Source organism: Taeniopygia guttata, chromosome 1 (assembly GCF_048771995.1).
Source record: "Taeniopygia guttata chromosome 1, bTaeGut7.mat, whole genome shotgun sequence".
NCBI classification, from domain to species: Eukaryota; Metazoa; Chordata; class Aves; order Passeriformes; family Estrildidae; genus Taeniopygia; species Taeniopygia guttata.
In genome coordinates this window covers 61960508-61981167 of record NC_133024.1, presented here as the reverse complement: position 1 = coordinate 61981167, position 20660 = coordinate 61960508, and the positions used below count along the sequence as shown (strand labels likewise).

General features: G+C 42.4%; 1 protein-coding gene and 2 long non-coding RNA genes across 4 annotated transcripts in view; 1 reads left to right on the top strand and 2 right to left on the bottom strand.

Moving 5' to 3' along the window:
* Positions 1 to 2330, bottom strand: part of WDFY2 (WD repeat and FYVE domain containing 2) — a 65155-nt gene extending 62825 nt beyond the window's left edge. The window contains exon 1 of one of the 2 annotated variants that reach the window (XM_002197781.6): positions 2017 to 2330. In XM_002197781.6, coding sequence (XP_002197817.1) covers positions 2017 to 2153 — 137 coding nt within the window. In that variant the 5' untranslated portion in view covers positions 2154 to 2330. The remainder of the gene's footprint in view (positions 1 to 2016) is intronic. The other variant, XM_030273210.4, reaches the window with a different exon arrangement.
* On the top strand, positions 1483 to 7673 carry LOC115495316 (uncharacterized). Its single transcript, XR_003960528.4, has 3 exons — positions 1483 to 2012; positions 4906 to 4980; positions 6736 to 7673. It is a non-coding gene; the product is annotated as an uncharacterized lncRNA (long non-coding RNA).
* Positions 6890 to 20524, bottom strand: LOC115495315 (uncharacterized). The gene is made up of 4 exons (XR_005980464.2): positions 20205 to 20524; positions 15830 to 19297; positions 8464 to 12695; positions 6890 to 8326 (listed from the first exon to the last, which is right to left on the bottom strand). It is a non-coding gene; the product is annotated as an uncharacterized lncRNA (long non-coding RNA).
* Between the last annotated feature and the right edge of the window lie 136 nt (positions 20525 to 20660).

The following is a 20660-nucleotide window of genomic DNA, read 5'->3' as shown; positions in this document are numbered from 1 at the left end:
TTATTTAGTTAACAAGTAATGGGACAGATAACATCTCCATAACTATCCTTAACAGTTTCTGGGAAGCTCTAAAAGCCCTCCACATTCCATGGCCATTAAACAACCATGTCAACACTGACAGGAGAAGGCAGGTCCAAACAGGAAAAGGTGCCCATAAGGATCTGCACAAGCCTAATCATAATACACGGGTATTGAAAGTCTGACAAATTATGCTTTCACCCCAGGTAGCCTAAAGCCTGCATACTAGACTCCCAACCTGCTATTCCTTCCAAGTCAGTTTTAAACCCTTAACCTTTTAATTACAATAAAAATGCTAATGCAAGAAGAAAATGAAAGACCCATCAACCAACATCTTCATGCCTAAAGAAATAAAAGGCAGGATCATAGCTTGTAGCATGTCAAGGATGCTGCAAACAAGTCCCATAAGCAGGCACATTACCTGGTCAATTTTCTTAAACAGAAAATAGCCTGGCAACCTCCAGACTTTCCCCTGGCTTCTTCTTCACTGCTTGTTTCTTGAAACTGACATCTCAGTTACTAGTGAAAATAAAGATGCCTCAGCAATCCCCTTCCCTACACAGAAATATCAACCTGGGGCATCAACGTGTCATCAACAACTAAAGTTATTATTTTTGCTACGGTGAAGGAAGATGCAGAGATTGAGAGAGACATCTATATGAGAGGAAATAAATTTCAGTAATACCTTCTTACAGATAAAAAGAATTCGCTAAGTAAGCCTAACAAGCTATAATGAGCCCAAATAAGTTCAAGCTTTAGTCAACAAAACTTTAAATATATAAAAAATATGAAGACAATAAAATTGTGAGCATATAACAATGTAAAACTCTCTTAAAGTTTCTTCGACCGTACACTTGTTTTAAGTAGCTCAGCTCCTCTTGCAGGCAGGCATGAGAGTTCACTTGGAGACCTCAGCTTAGCTGAATTGAAATTATCTTAAATTTACACATATTTGACAGCTGAAAACTAAGTCACAGTGAGGACAAAGATGAAAGAAAATACTGTCAGTTTTTCAGAAAGCCTGGAGAGACATAAAAGCAGACACTTAACAGAACAGGCATCCATGAGAAACAGTCCATCCAAGCGCCCTTAAGTATCAAAACATATTGACATGCTGGTCAACAACATGTGTCTCTCTATCTTAGAACACAGGTTACACAGTACACCTGACCTGCAAAGAAACCCTGGCTAAAATAACTATTTATGAGCACTGCAAGAAAAATAAGCACTTATTTTGAAATAAAAGATTTTCAAGATAGAATTTTGAAGCTCTCCAGCTGCAGGGCTGAATCAAGTTTGAGCTCTTTCAGAAGAGACAGAGTTGCCCCTGGGCAGCCCCAGTCCCTGCAAAGCCCTGCTAAAGGGCCTGAAAGCATTTTCCTCATTGGCAGCTTTTCAACGTGGGATTTAACTCCAAGATCTTATCGCTGATACACGGTATTTTTAAACAATTACCAGGAAACGTTTGGAGAGGGGAAACGGGAACCAAAACTACTATTTCAGCCAGTGCCACGACAATCTTTAGGCAAGGTGAAAGATCTCCACAGACTCCCCGGCAATCCTCGTGATGAAGGGGATCTCAAATCCCATTTTACCCACGCTAAGAAAAGTCACTCAAGTCCTGCGAGTTTCCGCGGCGCTCCAGCCCGGTCACTGTCCTGACCCACACAGTGTTGGAGGAGGAGTGGGACACTCCGCTGGAGACCCCTGCTCCAGGGGGACATGATGTGTCTGCCTAAAGCAGTGTCCCCATGTCGGACCGCCACCTTGACGCTTGCCCGGGCTCCGGGTGGTGGAGCCTACAGTCGCACCGGGATGCTGGTGGTCTGCCTCCACCATCCCTCGCCGGCGGGACCACCACCTCCCGCTGGTGCTGGTGATGGGGAACCACCATCCAGGACCCGCATCGCGGGCCCAGCAGTGCCACCATCACCGGCAGCAGTGGTGGGAGGTGACAGACCACCGCCGCGGCCCCGCTGGACACCCGCTCCCCGGTACCTGTCTTCGGAGACGCTGATGACCCCGTCCTCCTTGGGCACTATCGCTGCCATGTTCACCACCTCCTGCGAGCCCTCCACTTTGTTGAGCAGGAGGGGCTTGCGAGTCAGCGCCTTGGGCTGGGGCTCCGCCGCCATGGGGCCGGCGGGCACCGCCGCTGCCGCCGGAGGAGGCTACGACCGGGGGAGGGAGGGAGGCGGCCCGCAGTGCCGAGGCGGAGGAGGGACTTGCCGGAGCCGGGCTCTCCCTGGGAAGCAGGGACAGCAGGGACAGCAGGGACAGCGCGGCGGCGGCACCGCCCCCGAGCGGGCAGGGCAGGGCCGGGCCGGGCCGGGCGGGGCGCGGCGCCCGGAGGGGCGGGAAATGGCGGCTGCCCGCCGCCATCTCGCAGAGCGGGCCTGCAGAGCTGCGCCTTGGCGAAGGGAAAGCTGCGCTCCGGAGGAGCTGTGAGCGCACCTCTCCTGCCAGGGCTGCCCTGCCCGGCCGCGGGCTCGCCCCAGGGACAGCCCGGGGAGCGCGTCCCTCGCTGAGCCGTGCCCGGTTATGGACTGCCGGCACCCTACGGCTCCGTGCGGTCCGTCCCACACTGCTGTGGGCGCCGGGCGAAAAAAACCCAACGCGGGTAAAGATTAAGCGGAATGTTGAGCGAAAGTATCTGCATCCCTCTGTTTACATTTTCCTATCTTAGTTTTTCCTGGGACTGAAGGAAATGGGATTTCTGCTGCTGCATTAGACAGGGACGCTGGCAGGCGGGGCTGCACCGCGGCGCCAGCAGAAATTCTCTTTCAGAAAGCTTATTCCTAAGGGAAACGCAGCAGACTTCCAGCAGCTCGTTCTTCTTTTCACTCGCTTTTCCTGACAGATTCATTGAGCTCCGAGAAAGATCACTTGCCCAAAGCTCTGTGCTGAAACCAGTGAAAAGACAGCTTCCTCCTGAGGCATATGCCAAACTTTCATAATCTGTCTCGAAACATTCTGGAAAATCATGCTCAATGTCTGAACTGCTGTCCTACATTGCAGAAGTTGTCAGCAGATTGGAAAGTGCTATTTCAGCTGCAACTTTAAATTTACCCACACTAAGCCCAACGAACTGTGGTTTTCCTGGGGAGGAAAAGGAAAAAAAAAAATTCATGTATGAAAAAATTAATTTTTTTTTTCCAGGAGTAGAATACAGCAGCGCCTGCAATAGGACAAATCTTGATTGCCCACTCACACTTCTGTTGTCTATGTAGTAGACAGAGGCAACAGAGGAAAGATAAAGTCAATTCCTTGTGACAGAAATGAAATTTCACCATGTTTAGTAATCTCTTATCTGCTCTCTCCTAAATAAACAATCAGTGTCTGCAGGACCACAACAAGACATTTAAGCTTTCTCAACTAAACGTGACAGGTCCACAAGTGTACTGTAAAAGGAAAGGTCTGGTCAGCAACAGCTGGATTACAGGATATATGTAGAATTTGCAGATTCTACAGAATCTGCAGTCTCAAACTATTTCCCTGAGGATGTGTGATTGGACTAGATAATATTTCTTCCTCATCATTCTTGGAAGGGAGCTACTACTGAAGAGTCAAAGACCCCCCTTCTTTCTGCTGTGGATGATCCTGCAGTCCTAGGCTAGACCTACAGGTAGAAATGCTTGTCTCACTACTTGATTGATGAGGTATGAGGTACTCTCTGAAGATTTATATACTTTTTAGTTTTCAGAATATATCTAAAAATGTCTTTTGAACTGAAATCTGGTAAGGTCTACTGACCAGCAGTAGTTTGCTCTCAAGATTAGGCATTTTGGATCACTGCCAGATAAACAGGGGCTGAGCATATGCTGGAGACAGCAGTCTGCAGGCTCTTGGGAGATCCAGAATCCATTTTCCAAAAAGGTTTTCAAGGAAGAAAGTAGTTGAGAAAATTAGTGTCTTGATAGGCAAAGGTGTGGGTCATGGGACTGGAAGGAGTTGTTTCTGTTGCCTACTGAAACATAACTCTTCCCTATTATCTTGTCTCTCTTATACCCTTAAACAGTTCCAGGTCCAACTACTCCTTCAAGGTTTAAGACACTGTTTAGAAAAAAACACTGAAAGGCAAGCATACATTTTGGACTGAAGTTAAATGTTAATATGACAAAGTCAAATATATGCTTTATATAAATAGTTGATCTTTGGAAGTAAGTTTCCTTTGGGGAGAAAGGAAGGGGAGAAAAAAAAATACTACACAATGCAAGAGAGATTCCAGAATTCCAGTGGCTATTCATGATAAAATTCTTGAGGGCATTTTTTTAAAGCTTATCTGTAATGGTGATTTCCTCTGCAAGACTGGGAAAGTACTTGAATAATAGAAAGGTGTCCTGAGGTCTAGTACATCATTTTACCAGGTGTGCAAACTTGAGGTCAGTGCTCGACTCTCCCTGATGATATGCAGAAATAGGGTTGAGGAATTATGGCACACAAAAGCAATTTTGCTATGACTGATGGAAGAAAAAATAATGTATGGAAACCTGGGGAGAGGAGAAGAAATAGAAAGATTTCAAGGTAGGAACCTGGACCTTCCTCTTGCACTCTCTCCAACAGGCTTAAAGAGTATTGTGATGCTGGAAAATGCATGGAAATTGCCAAGAAGACCTGACTGTTCTCCCCCGTCTACCACTGTCACACAAAACAATAAACAACTTTTAAAAAACAATTTTCCTATAATGACAAAGTTGGTAACATGTCTTGTATGACAGTTCAGACAAAGTTAGAATTGCTGTAGATATCAAGTTTAATGAGAATTTACAGAAGCAAAACTAAGGTAGTTTAGAAAAGTGTTTCCCCATATAACTGAAAAGAAAAAAATCAAGTAAATAAATCTCATAAACACTTCCTAGAATATCTTTTTCTCATTTTCTGTCATAGCTTTCAGGTCAGATTGCATGGATTAAAAATTCTGCTCGTACTGAAAGCAGGACAACTTAGTATCTGAATCTGAAGGTAAGAAAAGCAAGCTTATTCAATTACTTTTCTTCATTAAAAAATGTTGTGGGATTAAGAATTATAAAATATTCCTCTGGTATTTGCTCTTTGAAAGAAAATGCAAAAAGTACATGATGACATAATTTAAAGATTCTATTTCTTGTCTAGTAGGTATGCTTGGATTATGTGAACTTTCTTGGAAGAGTGTATCCACCAGTAAGACAGAATGAAAATCAAGCTGAAAAATGCAGCTTACTTTATATCGAATTCATATTACCTCATCTTTGGTTCTTAGCGTCATTTCTCTTACTCTGCATTCTGGTGTGACATCACGGTAAATGACACATCCATCCCTCTGTTAGTTTTGGCCTTTCTGTTCTTGAGGCAGGCTGACTTTCTTTCATTCTTTTGATTGGAGTAGAGCAAAATTAGGCTCTCTGCCTCCAAGCAGCAGTTTTACATGGCTCATGTTATTCACACACAGGGTGAGGACAGAACACCCCGGGGAAGCAGCTGTGCTGGTTCCAACTGATGTGTTCATACACAATGGAGCCTCTTTCCATGCCCTCATACTGCAGCAGAGTCTCCAAGGACTTTCTCCAATTCCTTACCTGCAGTCTTGTTTGGAGTTCAGGAGTTGGAGCAAACCGAATTCCCCATCTTCTCTGGCAATTTGCTTTAAAAGTTTCTCTCTGGCTCCATCTTCTGTTTGGTTGCTTGGGTTTGGGATTGGTTTTTTGTGTCTATTTATTTTGACATAAAAGTGTGAGATTCTTCTAAGTTTTACATACTAAAGTTGTTTTAAAAAGTAGGTAATCACATCTTGTGTAACAGTTTAGACAAGCAGAGAGAACCCTGACCTGCAGATGGAAAGAGTGGCCCAGAGAGGAAGGAGCTGAAGGTTCCCAGCTCTGCTGTCAGCCCTGTATTTACAGATTCTCCTGTTCTGCAAAGTTGTTACTCTGGTTACAAGATGAGGTGAAATCCTTTGACTGAAAAGCACAGCAACGTGTTCTGTTTTGGTGTAATTGTATTTTTCTGCATAATTATGACCATTACATGATCTGGCAATGTAAGTAACATCTCTCATACATTTCAGCTGAAACTGTGAAGCTCTTGGGCCACTGAGTAGGCATAGGACAATTTAATAAACAGATTGGTCTTTTTGTGGGTGGTATGAAGAACAGCCTTTTACAAAGTGCACAACAGTAATAAGAGTAAAAGTCATGAAAAGAGGCCTCTAATAAAAAGAAAAAAAAAAAAAACTGGTTTATGGTGATTAGTTGCTAGGCCCAAACTATCCATACCCTTCTGAGCCATTTTGAGCTTTTTGAGCCATCCTGCAAGAAGGGAACTAGTGTGGAAGCAAAATTGCCCTTTGGCTGATTCAGTGCTGAAATTTAAAATTGCTCTGTTGACAGCAAGCCAGATTTTGGCTTCTGAGGCCTCTTCCTTAATCACCAATGCAAAATCAAAGAACTTAGATACACAACAGATAACCATATAAAATAGCTAAAAAACATTTCTCAACAAGTAGACTTGACTCTCAATAGTCATTGAATACCGTGTTTTACTCTCTCTCATGCTTTTCTTCTCTGTTCATTTGTAAACTAAATGTTTTCCAGCTTTACAATATATGCAATTTACAATTTCTTCTAGACCTGCATTTTCATGCAACTGCAAAAATGCATGCTTAAAATTCTCATCTTCTCCTATTTTGTCATCAGTGACAGCCTTCATAAGATAGTTACTGAAAGGTATTTTTAATTTCAGATGCTACATCATTCTTGGAAGACTGTGGGAAACAAATATAGATGGGCTCTTTATATAGGAAGGCAAACCTCATGAAGTACCAAAATATTCTGTGGAAAATGTACTTGTCCATCTTGCCTAAAAATATGAAACTTGTTACAGAAATGCACCTTCAAATTTAATCACTGCTCTTTATTTTGTGCCAGGTCTTTATCAGTCACACAATTAATAGTGTACCACCTATCACATTTCTATTACCAAGCCCTACATGCTCATTGTGACAGTTTTTTTCTAAATTTAATTAGTTTTGATTTATGTGGCCATTGAGAAAATTAGGATCTATGATAAACAGAGCTTGAATCTGCTCTGAGTCAATGTTATGGAGAGAAAGATTAGCATTAGAAAATAAACATGGCAGTTCCACTGTGTAGCACCTTCTCGAGAAAATATATACCCATTTTTAGCTGCCATGCAAGTGCTGTTGGCTTTGTAACTGACTGTGAACATGTGAGAACAAAAAAATGATGCTGTGTCAGTGTGTGGGCTGCAACTGAGAACTCCTGGCTCATACATTTTGCCCCATAAGCAGTTCTGGCATTGTATGCAGTCTTATTGCTGTTTTCTTTGTCCTCATTGATCCTGCTATACTGTTACTCACATTTTGGGCTCCCAACTTTCTATAAAAAAAACTCTGTAATTTAATTCACTGTCTTTTTGGTAGAACATTCTGACCACTAATTCTTCTAAGCTCATTATTCTCTTTTTTTTTTCTAGGCCTAAGGACTAAAGACGTAAACATCTTTAAACATTTTTTTTTTCTTTCCTAAATCTTCCCTCTGTGATATTGAAGAATCATAAAGTATCATCACCAAACACAATTTTGTATCTGGAAAATGCATTGAAATCACCTATGTAACCTGCATGAAAAGTAAATAAATTTGTCTTACATTATGCATGAACTATATGAAAGCTTTGAAGTATTTCCTTTTCTACCATCTAAAGTGTGCAATTAAGAACATATCCAGGGAATATCAAGGAACAACTTCTTACAATAATTTTTGTACATTTGGCTTTTGGGTTTTTTTTTAAAATTTTCTCACTTTTATTACACATGGGTCTACAGTAGATGTTGTTATATTGACAAAATGCTTTCAACCATCTGAAACTTCACAAAGTTCAAGAAAGCCAAGTGCAAGGTCCTGTAGCCAGATCAGTGTATTACCAATACAAGCCAGAGGATAAATGGATAGAGAGCAGTCTTGCAGAGATCTTGGGAATACTGGTGAGTGGAAAATTGGGTATGACACAGCCATGTGCACTCACAGCCCAGAAGACCAGAGCTGCAACAAGAGTAGTGTGGCCAGCAGGTGCAGGGAGGTGATTCTGCTCTGCCCTTGTGAGACCCCACCTGGAGTGCTGCATCCAGCTTTGCCATCCCCAGCACAGGAAGGACATGGACCTCTTAAAGCTGGTCCAGAGGAGAACCACAAAAATGGTCAGAGGGCTGGAACACCTCTCCTATGAAGAAAGGCAGAGACAGCTGGGAGCTGTTCAGCCTGGAGAAGAGAAGGTGCCAGGGAAACATTGCAGTCTTTCAATATATAAAGGCAGCCTGTAAGAAAGACAGAGAGACTTTTTACAAAGGCTTGTGGTGGCCTGACAAGTGGCAAGGGTTTTAAAATGAAGGAAAGTAGGTTTAGATTAGGCATAAGAAGAAACTTTTTGCAAGGAAGGTGGTGAGGCACTAACATGTTGTTCAGGCACAAACATGTTGCTCCATCCCTGGAAGTGTTCAAGATCAGGATGGATGTGGCTCTGAGCAACCTGGTGTAGTGGAGGGTGTCCCTGCCCATGGCAGGAGGGTTGGAACTCAGTGATCTTTAAGGTCCCTTCAAACCCAAACCATTCTGTGATTCTATAATCTGAGTGTACAAAGAGAAAACCGAGAAAACCAAGAAAACTACTATTAAAATATAAACTAAAATTAAAAATATAAAAATATTTATTGCTTGTTAATATTGAAAATACCTTTCAAGAAGGAATGAAGGAATAATTAAAAAATACAAGAAGTCTGATACAACTTATGGCTAAAAGATCCTAGCAATGCTACTGCTAACAAAGCTCTGGCATAATTTTAATATATACATTTTAATAGAAGGTTTTTGGAGCTGGGAAGTTTTCTTGAAGTCAAGCCATTTTTACCCCTTACTGCAATTATGTGAAAAGCTCCATATTGTACAAAGCATCTGAGGCCCTAAAAAATAGGTGGAATCTTTGCTAAGCTGCCAGTTTTCTCAACTCCAACCTGTGACAAAAGACTGCTTTAAAAGCTTGTGGCTCCTAAAGGAGGGCAGCTGAACTCATCCCTCCTGTAGAAAATTATTTCTGCAAAGAAGTCCCAAGAAGCAGCTTGAGAGCAAAATTGCAGAAGTTTCAGTGTATACAGGGATTTATGACTCACTGCTGCAGGGCCATTTTGAGTTAAAAAATAATCCCAGATTGTCTAATCAAACCTTTGCATGTCTTATTCTGTGCCAACATTATGTGCTACCTTCTCTTTAGCAGGCAAGTCACCATTTCTGGCCATCACTATGGTGAGAGGTTCCTCAGCCTGTGAGCACATATAGACATCCCAGTAATGCCACATTTAGATGGACATTATCATGGATGGTGTTGTAGAGCATTTGATCCTGATTACTTCCTGGCCACTCCTGATAATTTTTACTCTAGATAGATTGCAGCCAGAATGTCTGATTGCTTTGAACATCTTGCATTGTAGTAGGCCCATATGTTTACTGTCACAATCTACAGAGTGCCCTTTGATTTTGAAGAGAGAACCATATCTGAGTCAAGTTTAGCTGCTTTAGGGAGACTTCTGGGACAGGAGTGGGTGTAAAAGCACTCCCCACTGTAGGACATCCACCAAATGTTAAAATTCATGAAAGTGGGAGAAATACACTTTATTGTAAAAGGGGAAATGCTCTAGAGACAAGAGGTCACATGTATTTGGAGGGCAAAACCAATTATTCAGTCGTGTCCTCATCTGTAACTCAGTGACCTCCTTGTATAAAAATATCATCTGACAAAATAGTAGAAATACTTCTGTGAAGACTAAGGAACTGACGAGTGTACAGCTTGTAGCTCTGAAAGTGCACAAGGAAATTCCAAATGGGAAGACAAAGAAAGCCTGTGAGTCTCCATCTGGAAAAGAGGAGAGAAAAAAGTTACACTCTCAGTAGTTTTTATTAGCCCACAAAATTCATACTAATGAGCCCCAGAATAGCCTCTGTATTGTATGCTTAATATGAGCACTGAACAATTTTCACACAGAGGCTCTAAACCAGGTATCAGTATCAAAAGATAAAGGTGCTCCAAAAACTCCATAATAGTCAAGCGATGCTCTTGAAATCAAAATGACTTGTCTGGCATGTTAGATCAGTTCCCAGTAACAGGAGGGAACTAAGGCAAGTTATTTTCCAGTGACCATGACAAGAAATAATAAGAATTGGCCATATCTCCCAAAGTGTTCAAATGAGAAGACACTGGAGAAGAGGACGGGTAGTAATTAAGAACATGTAAAGATTCTTTCAACTGTACTGAATGAGTGTTAGAAACAGGTTTCTCTGTCTGAAGAAAACCAGAAGTAGATATGCATGTAGGCACCTACTTAAATTAAACAAATAAACAAAAATCCTCAAACTCCCCCCACCAAAAAAACCAACCAACCCCAAAAAAAACCCCAACAAAACAAGCAAATAAAAAACCAACCAACCAACCAAAAAAAAAAAAAAAAAATCCTCACCAAGCTGAAAAAGAAACCTTTTGCCAAAGCTAGAGGGACCAAGACCAAAACTGTAGCAAGAAATTCAGGTACCTTCTCCAGCTGTCTAGCTCAGAAAACAGACTAGACATTGTTCTTTGGGTTCTGAGGCCAAACTGTGTGTCCAACTTTGCACTGCAGAACTAGGTTTTCTTCTTTACCCAAAAGCGATGATGTAAAATCTCTTTTGAGGAAATTACTCCTGCTCCATGCTGTTCTCCAAGCCAGATCCATGTACCATCTCAGAGGTTCCTAGAGGCTTCATGCTAAAATTGCCAAGTAATCTGCCTATACATCAATTGCAAGAGCTCTGCATAGAATACAAGAGCATTGGCTTCTGAACCTTACCAGTGTAGATCCAGTTGATAAACCTTTCTCCAGGGTTTTGGGACCTTCCAATCCAGCAGTTTGGACACACCAACTCTTCCATTGCAGAAGCAGGTACCAGTGGGGCATCAAGCAAACTTCCTGGCACTTAAGGAGCTATGTGGAGAGAGTCCCTGGCAGCTGCCAGGACCTTGACTACTAGAGGAGCACTTGTATGCAGGCAGCCTTATTTCTCTCCCTCACAGTGGCACACATTGAAGCACAAGCCATCCTCTCAAGCACTTCACTGTGCAGATTTATGTTCTAGGGACTTCAGCACCTGGCTTGCAGAATATTTCCACAGGATGTCTGACTGGACCTGTATCAATCAGCATTCAATTCCTTGACTCCCTCCTCTGGGAGATGAGTGCCAGATGTTAGGGTCTCTCTTACCTCCTCTTTGATACAATCCTGCCTGACAATTTTCCTCTCACAAGTGCCGATAACCGAACAGAAAAAAAAAACAATCCAGAAGAGAATCCAGGACAACTTTCCTATGCAGGGATAGGCAGAACCTGATCTGAATGGGGAAGAGGAAAGAAGGAATGGTTGTGCAGCTGCAGCATGATTTCATACTGTGAACACATCACTCCAGTGCCTTCAAATCCTCTTGTAAGACTACATTTGCCATATGTGTAAAAGTGACAGTCAAAAAGGCTTTGCTACCATAGATCTTTTTAGGTATCTGCCTTTTCCCTAACTTAAAGGTGTGTAATGTGAGTTATGACATGTATTTATGAGAGTACTTTTTCTCTGAAACTATATTTTGATTGATTTCAGGGGTTTTCATTCATGTCCTTTGATTTTGGCCAAGGAAAAATATGGAACTATGTGCATCTGTGCATTGCATGTACACATACATGAACAAAGACTCAGAAGAAAGTGAGGGAAAAATACCACTTCTGACTAGACATAATTCTGAAAAGAAAATTTATACACACTTTATGCTTTTGTTTTATAATAAGAGGTGACATGCTGCTCAAGTGCTGACTTGTAGCAGAATAGATTAAAAATTCTTGGACCATCATTAGCAAGAAATCACAGGGCTGTACTTACAGAGGTCATTAGCTGTCCAGACATCTGTTGGGTAACAAATTCTGCCAAACAGAGATCATGAAGCAGTTCTTGAATTATGCAAAGGATAATTTCACAATCCAGAAAACAGAGAACTCAAGCAGAGAAAGAGCTGTGTAAGACTTTCTTATTGCCAGTTGGGAAGGAATTCACTACAGTGTCTGAATTACAGGAAAGTTTGATGCAAGTAGCAGTGGTCTGCTGCATTACTAGCAGTGCAATAAGGAACAGACTTAGATGATGGTCACAATTACAGTTATATACTCCACAAAGCAATTGACATTATGGTAAAATTTGCTGTATTAATTAGAGGGATGATGTGACAAATGTAAAAACTCCAAATGTCTCAGTGAAAACTACTGTAAAGCATATTAACACAAAAGTAATAGATTTCAGTATAGTAAAAGGGAATTAGGAAACAATGAGCAGATGCAGAAAAGGAGAAATTGGTACTAAGGTAGAAACAGTCTGAAGCATTCTAAACAATGTATAAATTAAAGCATAAGAGACTCTAATTCCCCTTGAAAAATGAATACTGTCCCATTTTTCATAAATTAACTGCAGTAGCCAGTTGGTGAAGGATCACAAATGAGTCCAATTATGCCACACGGGACTGTAATTGGGTTAAAGGGCTGTCATTTACCTCTGAAATGAGAGTTCAAATGGTATCTGTCAACCTTTGGAATCAGGAGTTATTCTGGCAACAGGAGTTACTTATTAGCTGTTGCAGAAGTCCAGGATGCAGCACAACCAGTCATTGAAAAAACAAAGAGTGAAAACATTTGTCAGGGCAAATTAGTAGTTTTGGCTTTTTTCCTCTTGGCCAGCTGAGGAGAGCCATATCTAAGCAGATAAGCCATAACTAAGCAGAAATGTCAAGAAGAACATATTGTAACTTTTTCTGAAAGAGAAGATAAAAAGGACCTGAAATGGAAGACATGAAAAAAAAAAAAGAATTGGTCAAAGAAAATAAATTTTAAAAAAACCATCTTGGAAACCCTGAAAGGTAATGGAATGGACAGAATAGTTAAAAGCCTGTTTTTTTGTCACCTTTTCATTGTTACATTTCATTCTGCAAGACTCCAGTCATATAAATCACTGCTAGCTTTATTCACAAGTCGCACAAACCAGAAAACAGAAATGCATGTATCAGTGTCAAGTTTTTAAGAAAACAGGCTAGCAGAAAATAGAAATACCTTGAAAGAGAAAATGACCAGGAGAAACTCAGAGAAAATGTCACACTTATCACACGACTGGTGTACACACACAATCACTCTGCCAAACCTGGAGAAGCATACACTTACTGTCAATATGAATTATGGGATGGGCTTTCTTGGACTTTTTATTTTGGCCCCATGTTTGGAAAATAACCATAAATGGTATGTTGCCTTAAAAAGAGCTTACCAACAGGAAAATATTAGAACTGATCCTGAAACGTTCAAGGCTTTCCGATTGCAACACCATGAAACTGAAAGCCATATCCAACAACAAAAAAACTCATCACTGACAAAAATAGCACTGCTTGGTGAAGACTTGTTATGAAAAAAGTCTTGTAATTCAAGGTTTGCTATCAGCTGGTCTCAAGTCAATTCTAAATTTTTCCTAATAAGAAAGGCTTTTATAGTCTCTAACTCAGTAAGAATTATCCTTTTGCAATTTTCAAAGCTGTGTTTTAAGTGTTCTTCCTTCTCATTTGAAATATTTATAAAACAAGACACTATTTTTTCTGCAAATTGGTGCAGGACAGATCTGCTCACTGTGATACCCACTAAAGTTTTCTATGACAAATATGCCTTATATCAGGGCTTCAATGGGTGCATAAAAGTAGAAACGAAAAAAATCCTCTCACTTCATTTTAATTGCATCTTTTGAATTACATGCTCAGCAACAGTCCCAAACACCTTGATATAGGTCCTTGAAGGCATGAAATACTGATGACAGATTTCCTCTCTGGATGAGAGGCTTTATTTGGTTAATTGTATTCTGGGAGACCTATGTCTGTGCTTTGTAGATGGCTTTTGTAGAGATTTCCAATTAGCTACTAGTTGAGATTTGATTAAGTTTTCATTAACTGCTAAGTGGAAAAAGATCAACTGGTCCATATTCCATTCAACATCAATCATCAGCCAGCTGCTTTGCAGGGAGCAACTGAGTACATCTTTATTTTAGAGTGTATTTTGATTTTGGGCAAAAGATGGCAATGCATAATAATCACATTCAGAATAAAAGTTGGACAAAAAGCCTCTAAAATGAGGCAATATTATAAAGAAAGGACTCCCAGCTCTCAAATACCACCTGCAGGTATGATACCTCAGTGGGAAACAGCTTATGGATTAATGAATATTTCTGTCTGTTTACCAAGGCTATACACATTACATTTGCTGTTAAAAAACCCCAAACCAAACAAACCACAAAAAACCGAAAACCCTTGCTCGTTGCTTTGCCTCCCTGGGAAGTGTTTGTAGACCACGTTTTAGCTGTAAGTGCTTTATAATCCAAGCTGACTGTAGCTGAAACTGGTGTCCCTTAGCTGCTTGATTAGTGAGATAAATTCTGCACGCTTGTGTCTGGGATCCATGGTAATGGAGTTACGTTGCTATGCTATGAAATGTGCAGGAAGGTCCAGCACTTCAGGAAGGATATGATTTCCAGGGCTAATGAAACTTGGTAGTGAAGGCAAGAAGGAATGCTTGGAGGAATGAACAAAAGCAATCACTGAACAGTGACAGGGGATTGCTTAGGGTACAGGCAAGGCATCCATGCCCCAGGGAGGTTTCCCTTGGAGGGCTGTAACAACCTCCCCAAAAATAATTTAAAAGTGGTGTTGCGGAGCAATAGTATCATAGATCTGTTTCTGTCACCCTGAGGAAAGCCTGCATGGCAACATTTTGCAGGTATTTGTGCGGAGGATTCATTAACCCCCCAAACCAGAACAGATTGCTACAAATGATCTTTCTCAAACTTCCAATAGACCTAAGTATTATCTCTGGCCATTCTGGCAAGAGATTTTTTTTTTTTTTGCCCTGGCATAACAAGCAGGTCTCCTTAAACGTGTTGGTTTAGTAAATGCAGAGGACTCCTGTGTTCACGATGTGGGGGACTAGTGGGAAGCTGAGAAGTCTGTACTGGTATTTTCCTGGGCATTCTGGTGGGTTCAGTAATCAAATGGGCTGCTGCCACCAGCATCTCAAGTATGGAAAATGAGGTGGGTGAGGGAAGGGAAGGGAAGGGAAGGGAAGGGAAGGGAAGGGAAGGGAAGGGAAGGGAAGGGAAGGGAAGGGAAGGGAAGGGAAGGGAAGGGAAGGGAAGGGAAGGGAAGGGAAGGGAAGGGAAGGGAAGGGAAGGGAAGGGAAGGGAAGGGAAGGGAAGGGAAGGGAAGGGAAGGGAAGGGAAGGGAAGGGAAGGGAAGGGAAGGGAAGGGAAGGGAAGGGAAGACCTTATTGTATGCTATAGGGTGTTTATGTTAGAGGGTGTTTTCTATTCCCTTTGGATCTTGGTGCACCACCGTAGGTACTCGGGACACAGAATAAATTTAAAGGCCCAGAGCTGAGACAGGGTTTTGTTCTTGACTAGAACCCTAACTTAAGTGAAAGGAACATCAGGAAGGATAAAGAATTGTAAATCTATTTGAATTCTCATGTGTGCTACCTTATTGCAACTGTAATTTTGAAAAGTTTAATTTTCCATATTATATTTAATATTACTCCATGGGACCAAATAGGAGAGCTCTTGCTCTCTTAAACACCCTTAAATACATATGAAGACAGTACATAGTCGAGAAGACCTTTCAATCAGCAATAGTAAAGAAAAAGCTTGTATCCAAGACAATTTATTTAATGACAAAAATATCCTTACCTTCTATTCAGGTGCCTTGCAACCTCTCCATCATTAACTGACCAAATTCTGCTGACAGTCAGATGACCTCAAAGAGATCAGGTTTTTTATATGAAAATAATCATACTGTACACTGCCATCATAACTTTATTTGAAGTATCTAAGTAGTCATGAAGTTCTGTCTCCCAGTACCTGCATTCAGTCTGCACAGTTAGAAAACAAGCTCTATCAAACTCCTGTTGTACCCATTTCCTTGCATTTCCACATTAACTGTTCTTCCTCTGGACGGTACACTGTTCTTCACTGTGGTTCCAACTCCCAAGCCAGGAAACAGCAAGGGATTTGGATGACTGGAGGGGTAGTGGGGAATACAAAAATCCCTAGGAAGCTTCAAAGGCTATCCTCTGGGTTTCCCAATGGATGGACAATGAAAAAGAGGCCGTCTTTGAAGATGGGCCAAGAGAAGCCAGAATGCCACTTCTTTTAGAGGTCATTGTTCTGCAGAGAAATGTACTTTCACTCTGTTCTAGTGCTAGGGAACCCAATGCGCAGGCTTCTAAAAGGTGCTAGTTTCAAAGGAAAGGCAGTTGCCTCTGCTAATCTTGGAAAAATAGGCATCCTCATTCAAGTCCTAGAATATACATTAAAAAAGTCTTCTGTTTACCTAGGTTACCTGAATTATAAGACCAATCTTACCTTTGGTAAGAATTTCAGGAAGAGGGAAAAAAACATTAGGGTCAAACCCCCCTGCATTGAAACTAGTAAAAAAACCGTACAGGACAAAACAAAACCCCCCAACAATATATGCTGTTATGTATACAAGACAAGTAAGCAATAACATTTTATTTGTATCAAAAAGCAAGTGAGTTGAATGTAGAGAACATGGCCAAAAAAAAGAAGACACAAATATTAAAAGATAAATTGAAACTCAAATGCTGTATTAAAAAAATATGTTTTAATGATATGCAGTAGAATTAAATTAAGGAAATGGAAAACATGACTTAAATACGGGGGGAAGCGTTTAATGACAATTGAAAAGGCTACAGAACTATATTCTAAAGGAAGCTCAAAAAAATTTCCCTATATCATTAGGACCTGGACTGATTAAGATCTGGAAATTTTCTTTGTGAAAATAATTCCATATGGAGGAGAAAGACGATTTAAAAAAAAAAAGTTAAACTATCAGTTTTAGTTCTCAGACCTGCTTGAAGGCGATTAATGCAGCAACTTCCATTCAAGCCTGAAGTTTAGGACGGGGGGCAGGGGGTTTAGGTATATTTTTACACTTATATTTGATTTTCAGTTTATTGACTTAGCATTCAAATGTAAAGTAAATCTGCACCTACAGTACTACCTTATTTGTTCCCAAATGGGCAACACCTATTCTCTGAAGATGAGAAAACAAAATATTCTTAGGCATACATATACACTCATGCTTCCTCATGGATGTACAAGATACACAAACCTGTATGGAAGCAGGTGGAATCTTTTACATCATGAGGACAGCAAGAGTACTTCTCCATCCAGAATCTTTCTGAAATCATTCATCTTGACTCAGAAGAAAAGGTAGAACTGGCTCATTTGGACTGTGCATGGGGCATCACTTTGCCCAACATATTAAAAAAAAAAATTAAAGATGCATCTATTTTCAGTGGCAGCCTCACTCTGTCTCTCTGCTCAGCTGTGTCAGCTCTGTCAGTAATGAGCATAAGCACTAATATCACTGGGGTTTGCTCCTTTGCAGCCATTCTCCCACATAGATTTATAAATGCAACTCTGATGGCAGTACCAGCCATTATGACTCTCACATCAAGAGACTGATGCACACTTAAGGCTTGGGTTGATTACCTGTGTTTGAAAGAATCTTTCTCAGTATTAATCAAATTGGCCTGCTCCCAGCAGCAAAGTACCAATGCCTACCACAGACAGCATGCACCTGGCCGTGATTCTGACCTATAGCAGATCTAATATGGATCTAATATAAGATGCATAGGAGTGGGAAGGACTGAATGCTCCAAATGGCCTCAAAGATAACAGCAAAAGGCATACAGAAAAGTACAGTAAATTAGTTTCCTTGTATAAATCCCATTGGAACTGTGTATAAGTTTTTTATTGTGGGATTCTTCCATCAGTGATAATTACCAGGGCTGAGGGAACTAGAGGTAGAGTGGGGCCAGCTGCTTCAGTCTCACTTTCCTCCTGCATTGGCAAGACAGTTACAGCATGCCTACAGCTTGCAATTTTCACAGTTTCTCCCTCACAGAATCCATGCTGGTTTATTACTACCACCATGAATGAACATGGCCTTTTCAACGATCTCTCTTCATTTACTGGCAACAAAACATAAAAATAACAAATGCCCTTCCAGGATTTAGGCAACGTCTTCATGCTACAGGCTGCCTTTCACCATGACATTTTCTTGGTATGACAAGGACTCCAAAATGCCTCTTTTCCAGCCCTTTGAAAAAGGAACCACTCCAGAAGTTTCCCATTTTTCGGATGTTCCCCAAGAATATGCATGATGTTTTACACATAGAAGTGATTATGATTTTATTAGGATGGTCAACATACAAACAGAGGGAATATGGCATGTCTGAACAATGTGCCTGTCTCAGAAATTTAAAAGGAAGCTAATTAAAGGCCATCATCACACCCTCAGTCAACATTACTCCCAAATAAAACTACTAATCCCAAGGCATGATTTGCTTAAGCAGCACTGCAGCCTACAACTTGAATCCCACCACCTTAGGGAGACAATTACTACTCTTCCAGCAACCAGTCTTGCTTACCTTAGGAGCTGTACAAGATACCTTTAATTTTCTTTGGGGACCTGAGGGGACAGAAGGTGTCCCAAAATATCTCTGTAGAGAGAAAATAACTGTGAACCAAGCCTCTCTGATAGTCCAAATGTTTTACTGTGTAACAGGGACTGGCATGCAGCTGCATTGCCAGTAACCCAGCAATGTGGCCTCTGTGGCATCTGCTGGTTTTCTCCCTCTGACAGGAGGGATTCAGATTTAACAGTAGAACCTGTACCAGAACAGTCTTGATGCAGGTCATGAGACCCAGCACCACTGCTAGAGGTCTAATAATGAACTGCTGGAAAGACACAAGCAGCTCAGAGCCACACATGAGCTTGGCCACTCTCATCACCAGCAGCATAATCCACAGTGAGAAATAATCATAGTAAAAGAAGTTACTGCCAAAGTTGCTGTATTTTGAACTGCACCAAATCCAAAGATTTCTTCCCAGCTCTCCTAGGGTCCTTAAGATGGGAGATATTTTAACAGCCTTGAATAGTAAACTGGGCTGAAAGGAAGTGTCCTTGATTTCACCCCAAAGCCTAAGAAAGGATGGCACAGGTCACAGGTGCAGCACCAACAGGAAAGCCAAAATAAGCTGCATGAAAGCATAAGAATGCATACCTATTTGCAATGGAAATGTGATTCTATCCCTCTCTCTTCCTAGAAATGCTAGTCTTCCATTAGTCTTAAAAAGAAGAAAAGAAAAAAGATAATAGAAAAGCCAAATTAAGTTCTTGCCTAACAAGACACAAATCTTGCCTGGAAGACCAAGATGAATTAAGCCAGAACATTGCCAATTTTGTCTTGGGAGAAGGGAGCAGCACAGTGGCTTTAAACCCTCTAGAGCAGTAGCTGAGGGAGCACATCAACTGGATCAGGGAGAAAAAAAAAATCAGTCAGATAGGAAACAGAGCATTCTCCTGAACAGATTATGCTATGAAATGGCTCTGGAGTTACTGCTCCAAGGCTGTGAGCAGAAAGAGCAGACTCAATTGCTGTGGAAAAAAAACCCCAAACCCTAACAAATTGCCAAAAAAAACGAGAACAGAGATCTTCGCCATTAATTGGTTAGGAACAGTCCATAATTACAAGATTTATATGAAGTAAATTTGGAGTGCATTAGCATGGATGAAACCTCAGTATTAATCACTGCTCGTATGGAAGGAAAAAGGTCACAGCTAAGGCTAGCCAATTTTTTTCCCCCTAAGGATCGAGTGAAAGGCCAGATCATGTCTTTGGGAATTGATCATCTAAATGGTACCAGACCGTCTTCTCCATGCTAAACCCAGCGGACAAGCCAGGCGACCCCCATGCTGCCTGCCAGGAGCCGAAGTTCCCTTGAGGAGCGATCCCCCGCTCCCTTGGCGCCGGCGGGGCTCCCCGGACCGGAGGCACTGCCGAGCACCTGGCTGCTCACAGCTCTCCCGGAGCCCCTAAGGCACTCCCTCGGTCCCGGCCAGGGGCCCGCACCGCGGCGGGGGCAGCCGGGGATCTGCCCGCAGCCCCAAGGAGATCAGCAGCGCCCGGAGACGGGGCGGGGGGCGGCGCCCGCCCTCTTCCGTCCCTCCTTCCTTCCCACCCCCGTGACTCACCCACCGCTCCCGGCGGCGACAAGCCGCCAGCGCCGGAGTTACCGCCCCGGCGCTCCCCGGGGGACACCCCCGCCCTCCCCGAGCGGGCGGGTCGGGCAAGGCGCTGCTCCCGAGGGACGCGTCACTCCGCAGCCCTCGAAATAGCTCAGCGAGAGGGGTGACGGCGACAGATGCCTCTCCCCGTGGGTCCCTCCCGCGCTGCCCCTCCGCATCCCCGGCGCCCGGAGCGCACCCACGGGGCCGCGCACCGGCGCTCCCCGCCCTGCCCCGTGTCCCCCGGCCGGCCCCCCCCGCCCGCCGCTGCGCCTGCGCGCCCCCGCTGCCCGCGCCCCCGCCCGCTGCGGCCGTCCCGCCCCTCCGATTTGAATATGCTAATGAGCGGATACCGGGTCCCTATGGTGGAGCCGGGAGGCAGTCACGTGGGACGGGGACGTGTCCTTTGGGGGCGGGGCCGAC